Source organism: Haplochromis burtoni, unplaced genomic scaffold, assembly GCF_018398535.1.
Source record: "Haplochromis burtoni strain Fernald_Lab_line unplaced genomic scaffold, NCSU_Asbu1 Contig_163, whole genome shotgun sequence".
Taxonomy (NCBI): domain Eukaryota; kingdom Metazoa; phylum Chordata; class Actinopteri; order Cichliformes; family Cichlidae; genus Haplochromis; species Haplochromis burtoni.
Window position 1 is genome coordinate 164417 of NW_024582524.1, and position 16925 is coordinate 181341.

A 16925-nucleotide genomic window follows, 5' to 3' on the forward strand; every position below is an offset into this window, starting at 1 on the left:
CCTATTCTGGTAAAAGTCACACACACACACAAAGTAGTGGCACGTTTATAAATTTAATTCTGGAGTTCAGACAAGCTTTGTCATTGCGGTGCTATTTCTAAAAGTCTGATGAGGATGAAACGATGAGCGGTTGTTAGATAAAAGTGAAGCGGCATTGCCCCCTAATGTTGGCTAGTGAAATTACATGTATTCGAGAAAGAAGGGGACCTGCAGTGCTCATTTTCAACTGCACAAGTTGCCAATTCCACAGCACTCATACAGCCTCATACCACCAGAGATGCAGACTTTTGAACTGAGCACTGGTAACAATTGTCTCTTTAGTCCAGAGGATGGAGCTTTCCTGTTTTTGATTTGATTTGTCTGACCACATTGCCTCAGTCCAGGTTAAGTGCCTCAGGGAAGACAGCAGGGTTTTTTGATCATGTTTACATATGGCTTCTTCTTTGCATGATACGCCTTTAACTTAAATTTGTGAATGACATGGCAATGCATGTTTACAGACAATAATTTCTAGAAGTGTTTCATGAGCCCATGTAGTGATTTCCATGACAGGACTGTGCGTTTAATCCCATGCATTCAGATTTTCAGCCTTGTCTCTTGTGCACAGAGATTTGTCCAGATTCTCTGAAACCTTTGATGGCATTATGCACTGTAGATACACAGATATATTCAAAGTCTTCACAATTTACATTGAAGAACATCATCAAAGCTAAATCTAGAAGAAGAAAAAAATTCTAAAATGGAATATTTAACACAGTTTGAAGCTTGAGCTTTTGGCTTTTACACAGTTACACACATCGAGAGTTCATTATTAGAACCTTAAGCTAGGTTAAGTATGAGCATCTACCACTCTAACAATACATATGACAGAATGTAATGACGCAAAATAAAAAAACACTTTAAACCTATTTAAAGTGTTAGAATACGTTTCTATTATAATCAAATAATAAAAGGAGATATGACAGTCTTGATACGATTGGTGGGGATATTTATGGAGATAACCCATGGAAATGCTGTACTTCCGCATTGTTGTCGGTTAAAACAAAACTTTTAGAAAGATATGTGCACTACAGTTGAGCCCCTGCTATCTGTGCAGCCTCAGTGAGAACTGCCGTGGCCTGTTGTCTGTATCCTTGAGACAACTCTTTGGCCCTCCTCACTTCCCTCATGTTCTCCTCCAGGTTCTCACTAAGTCTCCCTTGTTCTTGGTAAGTTTCTGCTGCCTTCTTCACTTGCTCAGCCATTTTATCATGGCTACGGAGCAACCAGCCGATAAGCTCTTGAAGGGTGGTCCCCTTTGAAATGGTCATCCTGGTGCTGTCAGAAGCACCCTTCAGTTCGTTCTGAGCCCTCTGCAGATGTGGAGGAAGCGGTTTCCCCTCACCTGCGCCCTCAGACCACACAGGAACCGCACTGAGGAAGAAATCGTAGCCCTTCATCTTAAGAGAGACCTGGTATGTTGGTTCTGGAAGTACATGAGTTTTTAAAAAATGGGGGAGGGAGTGAGGCATCAGCTACCATGAAACGTGTGTTAAAAAGTATGTGTCACTCACCCTGCTCCTCTCTAATCTTCCCCAAACACTGAACAAAAGCAAGGGTGTCATCATGGGAACAGTCACAGCTCTGCTGGAGGTTTCTTATATGCTGCACCATGGCCTCGTAGCCTTCCTGCTGCTTGTTGAAGGTCTCAGCCATCTCCAAAAACCTCTGATCCAGCTCAGGCACGCACACTCGCCTCATCACCAGCCGTCCAATCCGTCTCACAGTCTGTGCATCTGAGTAGAAAAAAAGAAAAAAGAAAGCACGAGTAACACAGCAAGAAAAACAGGTGGATCAAATTCATCTGTCATTTTTATAAGTATTAAAAAAAAGACTGAGATGACTTGCCGCTGTCCGCTGATGAACGGCTCAGCCTGGCGGATTCAGCACTATTGACTTCAGAGCGTCGGGAATCCAGGAGAGGCCGTCTCTGAAACAGCGAAAGTTGGTTTTATTTACATAGTGTTTTTCTTTTCTTCTTCTTGTGCCACAAATATTAGGCATATTTGATCACGTGTACCAGTGCAACGATATGATCATAAACTCAGCTTCAATATTATAATAATTATGTTTCAAATCCCCAACAAAAGTAGATTATTAGGTGAAGACCCAGTAATGCTACATTACAGCAGTTAAGAGGATCCCATCATTTTACTTGCAATGGAAAAATCAAGCGAAGCGAAGCTGTATAGTTTCCTTGCTAAACTCTAAGGAAGCCACTTTACGCTCTTATAAAGACACCATAAAACCCAGTGCAGCGCATAAACACATACCTCATTGTTGTTGGAGTTATCGCCAGAGAAGCAGCAACAGCATAAACGGAACATTTTCTGCGGCTCTGTGGCCTCTCAGTTTGTTTTCAGGTCACTTATTTCTAACAAGGCAATTGTAGTCCGCATTCTCCGTGACGTCAGCGTCATGAGAGTCGAGGAAAGAAAAGCTTCCTGGTTTTGTATTTTACATTGTTGTACAGATAAGAATTCAACAGGTGCAACGACAGGTGAGCTACTACAGCGCATGCGCTTTGCGGCGCTTTGCATGCCGCAAAGCTGAAGCAGCTTTGATATGCCTGTCCGATAGGATATAAAACTACAGTTTTGTTCTGAATAACAGAGTTCGCAGAAATATACAGTTAATATACAGCTAAAGTCCAACCAGAGCAATAACTAGTGCAGTAAACAAACACCCTGACTAAAAAGAAAAAAAACCCCTATATTATAATTAGTCCACAACCTATTATAACCTATATATATCGTCCCACCTATTCTGGAGACACCGATGACTGTAAGAAACAGCCTTTTCTACAGTCACTCGGAGACACTGACATATTATTCATCCAGGTGAAATTAGCTGTATCCCAACTGTACTATAGAGCTATAGAGAAACTTTTATGTTTTATTCACACCTGCTGTTTATGAAAACCAAAGGGAACTGCTGGGCTTATTTCACAACTCTTCTTGGTCTCAGAGTTGTAATACAATTTATGTCCAGGCTACAGGGGGCAGCATTACGACATTCTGTGCAGACCACAGAAGAAGGCGAAAAAGACGGAAAAAGAAGAAGCAGAAGAAGAGCATCACAACAACCAGAAAAAAATTGAGTTCTAGCTACACGAATGAACAATTAAGCTAACACGTTGTGCTTATTTGTTTTGTTTTTTAACCCCTGGCAGACAAATTAATTTATCCATATGTAGAAGCCGCCGTGAAGTTGTCGGCCTTTAAATTCATACATTCACAACAAGCTGCTGTCGGGGTTTGCAGGCAAACTGCCTGTAGCTAAGCGACAACAAAGAGACTACAGCTGTACGCTGTAGTCATACTGTTAGCGTTGGTGCCAAAATCCTTCATTTTTTCCTTCGTTTTCCGTCAAGTAGTCAGACTGACATGACGGGGATGGCTTCTCCAGAGAAGGCGTCAAGCTCAAAAAAGAAGGGCGAGAGAAAGTGTGCCACCAAAGAGGAGTACAGGCAACTGTCCAGCATCATGGGAGTCATGAACAATTTGAGAAAACAGGTGTGAGTGTGTGTGCGGGAGAGAGAGAGGGAACACGAACCAAAAGTACCAGGCTGAATATCTTTAAGAGGGCTTTACATTAGGCATTTCCTCTGTTCTGACACCTGATTACTGCGTGTGATTTGCAGGGTACTCTCTGTGATGTGACCCTGGTGGTTCAGGGAAAGCACTTCCCAGCCCACCGAGTGGTGCTTGCTGCTGCCAGCCACTTCTTTAGCCTCATGTTCACCAGTAAGTCTGACAAACACAAATCAAGACCAATGGCGGCATATTGGGGGAGCAAGAGTGTGATTTCTTATTATATTTTAGAAGGTAGTAGATGCAGATATATGTTGCATAAATAATGAGAATTGTGGATTCCTGTTTTTGGCTTTTAAAAGTTGAATGAGCAAAAGGAAAGAAATTTATATGTAAAAGTAGATGCCAGGCGAGCATGTACTGCACCTCCACACCCCAAAGGCTGTGTCCTCACTGCAGAAAAACTGAATATTTTACTTAGTGTCATCTGCCCACTCCTAATCTAATAAAGGCAAACATAGGAATTAGTCTATTTAAGTAATTACATTGATTGTGTGTTTCTCTATAAAGATGGCACAAAAGCTGAAAGTTTATAACCACCCCTATAACGATTACTATGTATTTTTATGCATAATCTATTTATTACTGCTTCCCATCTTGACACACCGACAGTGATGTTGTCATGTAGTGCTAGTACACTTGTTATATTTGTGTTTGTTATATTTTCTTCACTTCTAGCCAGAATGATGGAGTCAATGTCCCACGAGGTGGAGCTCAGGAGTGCTGAGCCTGAGATTATTGAGCTGCTGATTGAATTTATCTACACTGCAAGGTAAGAATTGTGTATCAAATTAATTATTACAGATAAAAAAAACAGAAGCATTTTTATTGAGAGAGGCATGTTTGTTTTTTGTTTGTGTGTGTGTCAGAATCTCCGTGAACAGCAGTAATGTCCAGTCACTGCTGGATGCAGCCAATCAGTATCAGATTGAACCTGTGAAGAGGATGTGTGTGGAATTCCTTAAAGGACAGATTGATGCAACAAACTGCCTAGGTGATTGCACAAATACAAATACAGACCTTCCATTTGTGTTACACATGATATTTACTTACTCTTGTTCTGTTCTCCTGTAGGCATTTCAGCCCTTGCAGACTGCATGGACTGTCCAGAGCTGAAGGTGGCTGCAGATGATTTTTTTCAGATTCACTTCACCGAAGTCTATAAATTGGATGAATTTCTGCAACTGGATGTTGCGCAGCTCACACATCTGCTGCACCAGGACAAACTCACCGTCCGTGCTGAGGCCCAGGTACGCGTGTATACATCCTTTAAATATATTTGTGCCAAAGAAGACGTCTGTCACCAAAAATTTGTTAACATGTTCTTCTGTTGCGTTGTGCTCAGATTTATGATGCTGCAGTGCGCTGGCTGAAGTATGATGTGTGTAACAGAAAGCAGTACATGGTGGAGGTGTTGGGGTGTGTTCGCTTTCCACTGGTTTCCAAAACATTCCTCTCCAAGACTGTCCAGGCCGAGCCCCTCATCCAGGACAATCCACAGTGCCTCAAGATGGTCATCGGTGAGCAGGAAGAGTCAAAAACACGTGCACGCATGTACAAATTCTACATTTCAAGTGAACAAAATGAGCAGACAAAGTTAACTGTCTCGTTCATGTCGATGGACAAAAAAAGCACAAGCAGTTCACACTGGCAAAAAAAAGGTTTTAAGGATCTTTTATAAATGCATTAAAGGAGTAATATCTCATTTATATGTAAGTATTTAGACTTCTCGTGCGGCACCCTTGGGTCCAGTCTACTTGGAATTATCCTAGAGCCCTTGCTTTTGGAAGTTTCTCTAATTTTTCTCAGCAGAATTGTTCAGAAGGTTAGTTGCTCAGTGACTTCTTTCCCCAAAACACTGCACTTATCTGGTGCTTTTTGGTGAACTCCCTGTAGGCCTACTCTTGAGGTCTTAGCCACCTGTTTAACTAAGACGCTCTGTTTCACATTACTCAGGAAGCCTGTTAGTTATTCCAAATTTCTTCAATTTAAGCATGGCTGAGGCTGCTTTTAGTGCTTTAAAAATATTTGTAATCCGTCCCCAGATCTATACTTTGGCACAGTCCTGTCTCACAGGTCTGCGGAAAGTTCAACTCAACTTCACCTCTTTGTTTTCAGACGGGTGTGAGTCTTTAGTAATTGTGTCCAGTCCAATTATTATATTGCTTGTAGAGGGACGAGTTAAACTGTATAAACCACTAACAGGTAGATTGCACCAGAGCTCATAATACGGGATCTGAATACTTCGGTAAATGGGAAATTTCGTAACTCTTTCCTTTTACTTTGTCATTGTGGATTATTGCATTTTGATTAATTGTGGAAAATAAATTCACTCCAATTTTATCCAAGTCTAACACCCTCTAAAACAAAATGTGAAATACTTGAAAGACTTGCCCTGGAGTCGTAGAAGTGCTGAATCTTAATCTAAATGATCTACATTCGACATTATTATGATAGCAAAAGATAGATGTATAACATATATTGGGTATTTCATTACCTCAAAGGGCTGCTCGCTTTACTTGAGCACGCACACAAAACAAAATAACCAGTGCTTTTCTCCAAGGTGGGATGCGTTACCACTTGCTCTCCCTGGAAGACCGTGAAGACCTGGGAGAGAGCAGTCGGCCACGACGCAAGAAGCACGACTACCGCATTGCTCTGTTTGGCGGCTCACAGCCTCAGTCCTGCCGCTACTTTAACCCGAAGGTACCGGGCTGCAAATGCTAATGAGTTATAGTCACAGGGGCAATCACATCAAAGAACAATTAAAGGGAGTGCAGATATGTGCTCTTGAGTATTACAGTATAATTAATAAGCTAAAGATAAGATTGTTTTTTGTTTTTTTTTTAAAGGTTTTAATTTTACAGGCACCTAATCTGTTCTTTGGTTCACAAAACACTCTATGAGACTTGAGTTTAGTCAGGTCTGTTGAAATCATATTTGGGAATGTTTACAATGGTTTTCTATACAGGACTCTAGCTGGACTGACATCCGCTGCCCCTTTGAAAAGCGCCGTGACGCCACAGCTATCTTCTGGGACAATGTGGTTTACATTTTGGGTGGCTCACAGCTCTTTCCCATCAAGCGTATGGACTGCTACAACGTCCTGAAGGACAGCTGGTACTCCAAGCTGGGTCCACCCACACCTCGCGACAGTCTGGCTGCCTGCGCTGCCCAGGGAAAGATCTATACATCTGGGGGATCAGAAGTAGGTAAGCATGAAGTGAGGGGAGAAAAGATTTAAAAATGAGAGACTCTGGGATCTTGTGCAACTACCCAAAGAGATGCAGACATGTGATGGGGAAAGTAAGCTGGTTTGTGCTACTATTATTACATTCTCTTAAAAAGTAGGAACATTTAAATAGTAAAGATGTCTTGTTAAAGCATAGATAATGATTTCTTCACGGTTGACTGACCACCAACATGTGCCTACAGGCAGCTCAGCCCTGGACCTTTTCGAATGCTACGACACCAGGACAGAGTCATGGCAGATTAAAACAAGTATGCTGATGGCGCGCTGCAGCCATGGATCCGTGGAGGCCAACGGGCTCATTTATGTTTGTGGAGGAACGGTGGGGAACAATGTCTCTGGCAGAGTGCTCAACAACTGTGAGGTCTACGACCCCAACACGCAACAGTGAGTCAACAAACATATAACATACAACGCTTCTTAATGTGCCCATTTAAAGTGCCATTGGCCTGTTCCACTCAATTTTTGCCTTTCACAGATGGAGGGAGTTATGTGGGATGAGAGAGGCCAGGAAGAACCACGGACTGGTGGTTGTAAACAACAGGATATATGCTGTTGGAGGGCAGGGAGCAATAGGTAATTCATCGTCCCCCCAGATTTCTATACCGCCCATCCACTCCCCGTCATTTTTTTCCTACCTTCAGTGGCCCTAATATGCAATCATATGCACAACTGTCTGTGTGTGTTTCTAGGTGGACTGGACTCGGTTGAATACTATGATATTGCAACTAACGAGTGGCGTGGCGCTTCACCTATGCCATGGCGAGGTGTAACTGTGAAGTGTGCGGCAGTTGGTGATATCATCTATGTGCTGGCAGGATTCCAAGGAGTGGGACGCCTTGGACACGCCCTGGAATACCACACTGATACTGACAGGTTGGGTTATTAACTGAATACTACCCAAATAATACAATTTGATTGATACTGCTGAAGAGTCTTTATCAGTAGTATGTGAACACCGCATGATCACCTTCTTCATTGACATTTTCATTAAATTTTCAGGTCTGGCTATTTCATTCATTAATTCCTTAGTTGTTTTTGGTGGTTACTGTAGCTGGGTATATATTGCTAATAGGTGTAATAGCGTATTAGCTAATAATCATACTAGTAAAAAAATACTCATAAACATGCTGTCAAACCATTTGAGTTGCATTTCTTCACAAAACATTGTTCAATTCAGTCACCTGGGCAACGCAGGCTGTAAATCTATACAGTTAAGTAGTAACTTGTTTAAACGCTGAATCGAAATATTCTGATTTTCTTCTTCGCTCAGGTGGGTGACTTGCAACAAGGTGCGAGCGTTTCCCGTCACAAGCTGCCTGATTTGTGTGGTCGACACCTGCGGAGTCAACGAAGACGAAGACATGGACCTCATAGACTCTCAGCCACATGCTGCAGCCACTGCCGCATCATCTTCCTCAGCCTCATCATCCTCATAACAGTAGAGGTAGTTTAAGCGCACTCGTATATTGAGTTGTGATGCTTGTCGACAGTTCTGACAGCCAGTCAACTGATTTCTGTGGGCTTGTTTTTCAGAAAGGAGCTCATAGTAAGGGTTAGGCTGTAAAGTGGTTATGTTCTTTAACCAGTGAAGTAGGCAGTTTCCTTTTGGCTACTCCAAAATTTTATGTCCTAATTCTTTGGGCTGGACACTAGTTTCATCTATCCATTCTCTGGATATGTAGTAGGATTTAAAATTTGGGATTTAGATATTCATCTGAAGGCCTGTTAAAAAGCCTGCCAACAACTCTACTGCTGTCACACTGTTGACCTGTCTCTACCTACTGCTCAGTGAATGGCAGCAACAGTGAGAGAGCAGCAGGACTCGGTGATGAGCTTTGGGTAGTTTTTGTTTGCATCTTGTTGCCCAGACAGGCTCTGTGTTCTGGATGAGAGAAATGTTGCTTCTAACTTTGGTCTTTGAATGTTTTAATTGACATATAAACGTAGCTGAAATACGTGGGTTTATGTAAGGTCATTTTTGTTTGATGTTGCATGGATGGATGGATACAGTTGGATCCAGTAATTCATTGGACAAACTGTAACCGTGCCTCCGTACATAACTCCAGTATTTTTTGAATTAGACAATCAAGATGATCAGACTGGCAGCTATAATTCAGAGGGGTTTACATTTTCATACATTGGAGCCTCTGAAAATGGCAGCCCAAGTAATTAACGTCTTTTAGTGATGCTTTTTCAGGTGTGACAGCAGCAACAAATGCTAGTTACCGTAAATGGCAGATGGCAGAAACTTTACTCCTAAAGTTTCTGCCATCTCTCTGATAGGTGTATTTTGGTGTTTCTGGATACTTCACTAGTATGAACATCTCTTTGGGCCTCATTATGTAAAAACAGTGAAGAGTTATAAAATACAAATGTTGAGACTTTGAATCAACTTTAGATATAATGACTGTGTCACATGTCATGAAATTGAAATGGAACAGGGCTCATCTAGTGATGAAACTAGATGATCGCCAATTGTCCAATTACTTTTTGAACCTCTAAAAAAATGGGGGACTGCGCAAAAAAAAAATGCAATACCAAAACAGTTAATGCAAACTTTTTGTTAAACCCCCTGAATTAAACCTGAAGGCTCGAGCCTCAGTCACATCTTGATTATTTGATTTATGTGGTGGTAGTGGTGTGCAGGAGCAAAAGTACATAAATAGTTTCTTTATTCAACAAATTATGGACCTAACTGTAATTTTAAACACTTTTCTTTCTTTTTCAGTGCTCAGAAAATAGCATTTGAGGGACATGTGCAAATTTTCAAGGGCCAGCGGGAAGTTTTCCCAAATTCATCGAAAAAAAAAGTTCTTATGCTTTTTAATGTTTTTCTTAGTTTATGTGGTTTACTCTGTTTGCTTATCTTTTTATCACTTCTGTAGTTTGTCTGCTTACAGGAAGGTCCTGTCAATTCAAACTCAGGACCTTCTTGCTGTGAGGGGACAGTGCTAGCCATTGAACTGCTGTGTGAGCATTTCATATTGTATATTCACATGTCATTTTCTTGTTACGATGTAACTTTTTTGCTGTTTGAATTTAATGTGTGTAAATCAGTTTGTGAAAGAAAAACCAGTCAAATATTGGCTGGGTTTATATTTTATTTGGTTTGGTTTGGTCCTTATACAAAACACTGTAAAATTAGATTTCTTATAGGCTGTAAAGTATTCTGTGTCAAAGTGTAGATACAGCATCTGTAAGTACTTAACTCTTGGCTGTGTGCTGATTTAACACTAGTGTAGCATCTTACTGTTCAGTAGCTTTGTGTTGTGCCTTTAAAGAGAAAGCGTTAACATTTTATTCTTAGCTATAAGCGGTTACAATTAAAACACATAGCTCAATGTGATGGTTTACAAAACACGTTTCCATTCCTTTTCAAATACAAATATGATTAAAAATATAAGAGCACCAAGTTAGTGAAACATAAGGCAGCTGAAATGACATGAAGAAAATGTAAGATTTTATAAAATGCTCCAGACTTTTTCATTAGCTGCCATACAACTTTCTGCTCATGTTACTGACAACTGTTTAAATGTTGTGCTCGAATATGTAAATAAAACTGGGAAGCTGAAAACAAGTGCATTCATTAGAGTAAGATTACTTTGAGAAAAGCTCATAATGCATAATGATGCTAAAATTGTGTAATTTGTGGAAAAACTGATGTTCTGATATGAACGTATGTCTTCACAGACATTACTCGAGATGGCAATGCACAATTAAACATTATGACTAGAGGAAGTTAAATTAGTGCAACATACACAGTGGTAAACATTAAGAGCTGTCATTTTTCCCTGAGCAACTGTTGTAAACCACTGACAGGCCTTCCTTAATTTGGCCCCCGACCAAGTGTTTTTTATCCATCTGTTAATTTTTCTGTCTCCCTATCAATAATCCTCATCGTCATCATCAGACTCTTCCTCGCTCATAAGGAGAGCAAACCGGTTGTTTATCTCATTAGCATCTCTCCCCCCTCCCTGAGCTCCTCTTCCTCTTCCACCTCTCCCTCTTCTTCCTCTTCCTCTCCCTCCCCGCCCTCTGCCTCTCCCCCTCCTCCCTGATTCTGAGGATGAGTGAGTGGCTTTGGAACTGCAGTTCCTCACAGCATTCAGCAGGGAAGAGTAGAGCTGCGCAGACAAAGATCCCCCAGGCAGCAGAGACTCAGCATTTCGGCCTCCTTTCAGATACCTGACGAGGCCGTGCACCAGCGTACCACTGAACAACCTGAGAGACAGAGGGAGTGAGAACAAGGCAACAAAGATGCAAAAATGTACTCTAAAAAAATACTCTTTACCATCGTGGTATAACTGTGGACAGATATCACATATAATTATTATCATCCCATTTGTGTAAGCCTAGCAGAAAAACCCCAAACTCACTTCAAATGTAATTAAAGCTTTCTACATGTAAATCTAGAGATAATTCTCTTTTTCCTTGCCAGCTCCTGTTTGTTGGTTGCACCTCTAGTTCTAATGCATACAGAGTACCATTTTCTTTTACTGTATGTCCCTGACATACAGTACTTACCATGAGAGATGAGGTTCTGGCAGCGGCAGCAGCAGTAGCTGATTTAGACAAAGTGCACTCCAAAGGCAGGCCTGCCATTGGCTGAAACTGTGAGCCATTCCAATATCTACTCCCCGTCTCTCACCTGGTCTCACACGTTGTCGATCCAGCCCTGCACACACTTTATGTTCCAGGGCCCAGTTTGGCTGCGGGACTGCAGTGTTGAAAGCAAATACAAGCTTTTAGGTAATGGCAAGAAAAATGAAAGGTTGGCATGTTACTAAGGCATATTAGTCTTTTTAACCATGTCGAAGAAACCAGGAGGGATACAATCCAACTAACCAGTGTGTTGATAGTGGATAGCTCCAAGCTGTGTGTTCAAGAAGACCTCTCCATAAACCATGCCTAGGACCAAAGCTTGCACCTGGGGCTGTGAGGGTGTCGGTGTGGCCTCTCGAAACCAGAATCCTGTCACAGCTACAGGCAGCTGCAGGTGGAAAGGAACGGAAACTAAGGCTGACTGGTTCACGCCCAAAACTTGTAACAGGGCACCAAGTCGGACTGCTGCAGGAGCCTGGAACAAAAATATTGAAAAATACAATCAGATCATGTGGAAAACTTCTAACTCCAGACAGATGCAAAACAAATACTGATTCTGAAAAATGTTTACCTGACCAAGTCCAGCCAGGTGTACATGGTTTCTGAGTGGGACTGCCTCCACTTCCATCTTCTTCAAGTTCAGGTCCAAGCGATCATACTCTTCCACAGAAATGGGAGCGCCCTGAGCCTGGACTGTTGATGGCCCAGCTGCTTGTTCCTTGCTAAATGCTGCATTTATGCTCTGACCCCTACCTCCACACCCCCTTCCCCCTCGCCCTCTCCCACCTCTCATTCCCTGTCTGTTTTCTTGCATCCTCATATCTTGTATTTCACCTCCTGGCCCCTTCATTGACTGTGTACCACCAACTCTTCCTTCAGTTACATTATCTTGAGATCTGTGCAGTAATATCCCATATACAGCCTGCCGAATGGCTCTAGAACTACAGTGGCTGCTAGCTAGTTTACTGTTCTCCACCTGCGGGATGAGAAGGACCCTGCGCATCACCAAAGCATCAAGCACCAAGGGAGGAAGCCGACCCTGAAGTGCTGCTGTCGACAGGCACTCCGGCAGCTGTGCCGGCCCAGAGGTCTGCCCTCCCTGAAATGCCTTACCTCCAGAAAACCAGCGGGCCACAGAGCTCGGAGCCTTGATATGGTACTCCTGCATACATGCCAGCAGCCTGGATGCGAGACCACCCTTCTGCCCTCTTTTGCCCTTACAAGCTTCCTCCCCCATTAGGCTGCTCACTTCTTCTAAGGCCTCAGTCACAGTTTTAAAAGAGGACAGCCAAAGAAGGAGGCCTTCAATACGAGAAGGGGGTGATCTACCTTTACCCCTGCCGCCACCTCTCCTTAACAGACTTGCATCTAACAGAGAAAGAAGGGTTTCAGTATCTTTTGGAGTTCCGTAGTCATTTCCAGTCAGAACAGCACATAAAGGGAGCAACTCGGGGTTCATGCCCCCGAACAAGCGACACAGGCCTGCAGTGGTGTAGCAGCGAGCTAAGATGTAGCGTTGCGAGGCTTTACCGTTAAGGTTGGTCCATTGGAAAAAACGGAATGGCAGATAACCTCCTAAGATCAGAAAACAATTGAGATAGATACCACATGAGAAAATACATACTGCAAAATACTGTTACCACCAAAGAGCTATTTTACATCTGTGTTAAAGTCCAGAGACTATCCACACCTGGAAGGTCAAAGATATAAAAGTCACTGTCATTTGTCAGCACTGGGCATTTCCACTCTTGTGCCAAGCACGCAATCTCCCAGTCAGCCTCAGCTGGACACTGGATGAGCGGGACTCCACTCTGGATGAGGACCTGAATGAAGACGTCTCTTGTAAGAATGGGGAGAACAGAGCCATTGCGGCCGTGAGAGAGGTTGTCTGCCTCTTTTATCTTGGACTGCAGGCGCTGGCGTAGAGTATCAAACTTCTTGTTACTGGGGTCCATCCCTAAAGATAGGAAAACAGATGTTTGCAGGTGTTATAGCATTATTTAATGTGAAAAGTGGTTTTTGCTTTAGGTTTGTGCAGATTAAAGATATAAGCAACAAAAGCATTCATGAAAAGGTAAAGGATAAAAAAATCTAATATAGTTCAATGATATAATGATTTAATAAGCAGACCTATTTGTTATTACAATGAAAAGCAATATAAAGATGACTGAAGTTAAGATGTCCTATTGAAATTAAGGGGAATGTTTACTAAATGAGGTGAGTACTTAAATTGAAGATATTAGATGATGTTGTACCCAAATACAGAGAACCAGAATAAAAAGAAAAAGAAATAATGTAAGCTGTCCCCTTTTTTAAATGTCTAGAAAAGTACATACTTGAAACATCCTAACTTGACGGCCTTGTATAAAGCATCTTTACCTCCATCCAGAACCACATATGGCTGGATGTTACAGGTTGCCAGTGCAGTGAGGAACTGGGTGAGCAGGGAAGCAAAGGCATCGTAGTCCCCTCCGTGCAGCTGATCCAATCCGTGGCTAAAGTACAGGCGGAAATAAAGACTGCAGCCATCGATAACGAGCCGACTGTCCCTAAACTTCACATCTTGTAGGAAGTGTCTGTTCCCCTCTACAAAGGTCGTCAGACCATGGACACCCATTACATCTCAGGGCGTGGACGAGTTCCTAGAGTATAAGTATAAGTATAAGATAATGGTACTCACGATGGTTAAAATGCACGAAAGACAGTTTCTGTGCAATCATGCAATAAACGGAAGGTAACTGCCAGAAAATGACAGGAGTCACAGTTCGCTCCAATGTGAAGTAAGAGACACAGAGACTGTCGGCTGGAAAATTACGACTCATCGGAAGTTATTGCAACATAAAACTATGAGTAACTGACGACAAATGACATCCAGAATCAGCCGTATTTAGTAGAGCAGTAAATGTTTACGAGTTTTACTAACCAATGACACTTTCTTCTCTTTACTTGCTCGAGTGTTTTTCTGTCTTGCGCAGTTCCTTCCTTGTACTTCAAAATAAAGTTCCCGGCTAGTAACAAACATGTGTATTCCTCTGTAAACACGATAATATCTAATTTTCCTCTATATAAAAAATCAGCAAAGAACACGCGCAAATAAAGCCACAACACTGAATAATGACAGTTAAATTTTAATTAATTTGAAAAGCCTTACGCTAAATTGCGTTTGCGTTCTCGCGAGGGAACACGAGAACGCAAACGCTAGCGAGGGCGCTAGCCAGTTTTGTTCTCACGTTTGAAAAATAATTACGTTTTATTACGACCACAATGTCCGGAGGAACAAACCTCGGGATTCCCGGGACAAGCCAAGCCACCCCCGGTGCATTTGCACACCGAAAAAAAGACAGCAGCCCGTCCGCTAGGTTTTGGGAGAGTCCGGATACTTTAGCCCAGCTGGAAGTGGTGAGACAGTGGATCGGGAAGCACTACAAAAAGGTAGTTAGCCGACCAGGAAGCTAAGCAAGATGCTAGCCGCTCCCCCTCCCTGTTAGCAAGCCCAGTGGGTTACAGCGTAAACATACGGTTACGTGTTCACACTGGCTGTCTAGATATAGAGAAATTAAGTCAGCGGACCCTGCACAAAATGAAAAATATACAAACGTGAAGTGCAAATCTAGCGCAGTCATATCACATTTAAATACAGCCCTAAGCTTGTGTATATAATAGAGTATTGAGTGGCACGATAAATAAAAATTCTACTCCTATCTAATTTCAAACCCTCTCTGTTTGTTAGTATGTTCTGGCGGATGCCCCATCTTGCCAGGTCCTGGCTGCAGTCACCCTGCAGCTTCTCCAGTTCCAAGAGGATGCATTTGGCCGGCAAGCTACCAGCCCTGCACTCACCAAGCTGCCTGTGAGTCTATCTCTCACTGTCTATCTAATAGTCGTCACAAGTGACTTTAAAATGCCTGATAGAATTGGCTTGTAAGTCGCTGTAAGTGCCTCACTTTGACTTTGTAGTGTACTTGGAGTATTAAAGTAGTAGTAGACTGATTATTGATTGATGAGTTTAAAACTGTGGAAGCAAATGCTTGCCTCTAAGTATGCGTGACACTTAATAGTGAAGAGGATTAAAAACAACAACAACACCCAAATATGAAAGTTGTTCATGTCCATGACCCAAACGCACAAGAAAACCTTGTTGATTTCGCTACAGGCACAGTGCTTCCTTGACTTGCGACCAGGCGATGGACTCTGCCACATTCTTGGCACAGCTTACAAGTTCAAGTTTGATCAGGGCTGGTGGGTAGTTTCCTAATATGATCCCTAACAGATCTCATTTGCTTCCACCTGTGTCCTTAATATCTCTTTGTTCTCTACCTATTTTCACACAGGCGAAGGTTTGACTTACAGAATCCATCAAGGACTGAGAGGAACGTGGAGATGTTTGGTACAATTGAAAAAGCACTGATCCAGGTGAAAACCGCAAATCTCAATACACACAACTGCACACACATACACACCAAGGACTGTTCCTTCACGAACTTGAATATTTGTCACAACAGAACAACTGCATGTCATTGCCTGTCGTATATCTGGACCCTACACTGGATCAGGATCTGGCCGGCAGACTAACTGGCATCATCACCAAACATCAGGTAAAGTACTGCAAATAAGCAGAAGATTATTTGTAGCTCAGAGTGAGACTAAATGTATGTAGCTCTGATACAGTAGTTGGATTTCAGTGCTACTGATTCACAATTTGTCCCCCTGCAGGGTACTGTTACAGAGGACAGAACGCTTGCCAGTCATCACATATACCCCTGCCCTCCCTCGACAGAGGAAGGTTAGTTAAAGTTTGTATGTGTATATGTGTTTGCTGATGTTATGATGCCTACCACTTAGCTTAAATACATTTTGTATACACATCTGTTTTTAGATGAATGGATGCGTCCTGTCATGCGGAAAGACAAGCATGTCTTGGTACACTGGGGCATGCACCCTGACAGGTAAAGCAAGCACAAACACACACACAACACTTGACCAGCATGAAGTGACAACGTCTCTTGTCTCTTACAGTTATGATAGCTGGCTGTCATCGAGTGATGTTGAGGGAGAGGTTGAAGAGCTGCCACATCCAGAAAGACCCTGGAGGGTTAGTGTGGCACCACATACATCACGCTGTCAGGAGTTAGTTACTGCTGCAGTTACTGAGTGATGTTTGTCTTCAGTTTTCTTTGTCAGACAGAATGTGATTGTCAGCGGGGACATTAAGGAACCACGCGTACTATAAATAATAGATGATTTTATATAATGTCTAAAAAATTTACAGAAATTTTACAGCTGACTGAATCCTATTCATTTAGCTTGCTCTGTATTCCTTTCTTACACTTGATGAGATACCGAAGTATGCATCACTCATTAATATTCAATTTGTGTGTGTGTGTGTGTGTGTGTGTGTGTGTGTGTGTGTGTGTGTGTGTGTGTGTGTGTGTGTGTGT

General features: G+C 42.3%; 4 protein-coding genes across 6 annotated transcripts in view; 2 read left to right on the top strand and 2 right to left on the bottom strand.

Moving 5' to 3' along the window:
* Positions 1-34: 34 nt before the first annotated feature.
* On the bottom strand, positions 35-2523 carry si:ch73-345f18.3. Its single transcript, XM_005932910.2, has 4 exons — positions 2313-2523; positions 1888-1969; positions 1554-1775; positions 35-1465 (listed from the first exon to the last, which is right to left on the bottom strand). The coding sequence occupies exons 1-4, from the start codon at positions 2364-2366 to the stop codon at positions 1068-1070; spliced, it is 756 nt and encodes a 251-aa protein (XP_005932972.1). The 5' UTR covers positions 2367-2523; the 3' UTR covers positions 35-1067.
* Positions 2524-3063: 540 nt separating this feature from the next.
* klhl7 (kelch-like family member 7) lies at positions 3064-9860 on the top strand. 2 transcript variants are annotated; one of them, XM_005932913.3, is made up of 13 exons: positions 3064-3554; positions 3683-3785; positions 4311-4404; positions 4502-4626; positions 4707-4882; positions 4978-5152; positions 6196-6338; positions 6604-6844; positions 7068-7269; positions 7361-7458; positions 7575-7758; positions 8156-8329; positions 9614-9860. In XM_005932913.3, exons 1-12 carry the CDS (start codon positions 3426-3428, stop codon positions 8319-8321), a joined length of 1836 nt encoding a protein of 611 aa, XP_005932975.1. In that variant the 5' UTR covers positions 3064-3425; the 3' UTR covers positions 8322-8329; positions 9614-9860. The 2 variants fall into 2 exon arrangements, with proteins under 2 accessions (XP_005932975.1, XP_042081116.1); XM_042225182.1 differs by having other exon boundaries at positions 8156-9860.
* Positions 9861-9966: 106 nt separating this feature from the next.
* On the bottom strand, positions 9967-14907 carry aste1b (asteroid homolog 1b). 2 transcript variants are annotated; one of them, XM_005932912.2, is made up of 7 exons: positions 14770-14907; positions 13867-14129; positions 13178-13444; positions 12059-13062; positions 11731-11962; positions 11410-11602; positions 9967-11106 (listed from the first exon to the last, which is right to left on the bottom strand). In XM_005932912.2, exons 2-7 carry the CDS (start codon positions 14102-14104, stop codon positions 10770-10772), a joined length of 2271 nt encoding a protein of 756 aa, XP_005932974.1. In that variant the 5' UTR covers positions 14105-14129; positions 14770-14907; the 3' UTR covers positions 9967-10769. The 2 variants fall into 2 exon arrangements, with proteins under 2 accessions (XP_005932974.1, XP_005932973.1); XM_005932911.3 differs by lacking the exon at positions 14770-14907 and adding an exon at positions 14411-14546.
* The window catches only part of smarcc1b (SWI/SNF related, matrix associated, actin dependent regulator of chromatin, subfamily c, member 1b), an 8452-nt gene continuing 6185 nt past the window's right edge, over positions 14659-16925 (top strand). The window contains exons 1-8 of the mRNA XM_005933014.3: positions 14659-14919; positions 15218-15337; positions 15641-15726; positions 15819-15900; positions 15990-16082; positions 16201-16270; positions 16364-16433; positions 16504-16579. Of these exons, the coding sequence (XP_005933076.1) occupies positions 14752-14919; positions 15218-15337; positions 15641-15726; positions 15819-15900; positions 15990-16082; positions 16201-16270; positions 16364-16433; positions 16504-16579 (765 nt within the window). The 5' untranslated portion in view covers positions 14659-14751. The remainder of the gene's footprint in view (positions 14920-15217; positions 15338-15640; positions 15727-15818; positions 15901-15989; positions 16083-16200; positions 16271-16363; positions 16434-16503; positions 16580-16925) is intronic.

What these genes read in the sequence shown, in the direction of transcription:
- si:ch73-345f18.3 (XM_005932910.2), bottom strand. Translation starts at nt 2,366, where the DNA reads ATGTTCCGTTTATGCTGTTGCTGCTTCTCTGGCGATAACTCCAACAAC. An exon ending in ATAACTCCAACAACAATGAG is followed by an intron (nt 1,970 to 2,312) that starts GTATGTGTTTAT and finishes TCGCTGTTTCAG; the next exon opens with AGACGGCCTCTCCTGGATTC. An exon ending in CCGTTCATCAGCGGACAGCG is followed by an intron (nt 1,776 to 1,887) that starts GCAAGTCATCTC and finishes TTTTCTACTCAG; the next exon opens with ATGCACAGACTGTGAGACGG.
- klhl7 (XM_042225182.1), top strand. Translation starts at nt 3,426, where the DNA reads ATGACGGGGATGGCTTCTCCAGAGAAGGCGTCAAGCTCAAAAAAGAAG. An exon ending in TGAACAATTTGAGAAAACAG is followed by an intron (nt 3,555 to 3,682) that starts GTGTGAGTGTGT and finishes TGTGATTTGCAG; the next exon opens with GGTACTCTCTGTGATGTGAC. An exon ending in TGGAGGGCAGGGAGCAATAG is followed by an intron (nt 7,459 to 7,574) that starts GTAATTCATCGT and finishes GTGTGTTTCTAG; the next exon opens with GTGGACTGGACTCGGTTGAA.
- aste1b (XM_005932912.2), bottom strand. Translation starts at nt 14,104, where the DNA reads ATGGGTGTCCATGGTCTGACGACCTTTGTAGAGGGGAACAGACACTTC. An exon ending in TATCCACTATCAACACACTG is followed by an intron (nt 11,603 to 11,730) that starts GTTAGTTGGATT and finishes TCAACACTGCAG; the next exon opens with TCCCGCAGCCAAACTGGGCC. An exon ending in CCAGAACCTCATCTCTCATG is followed by an intron (nt 11,107 to 11,409) that starts GTAAGTACTGTA and finishes TCTGTCTCTCAG; the next exon opens with GTTGTTCAGTGGTACGCTGG.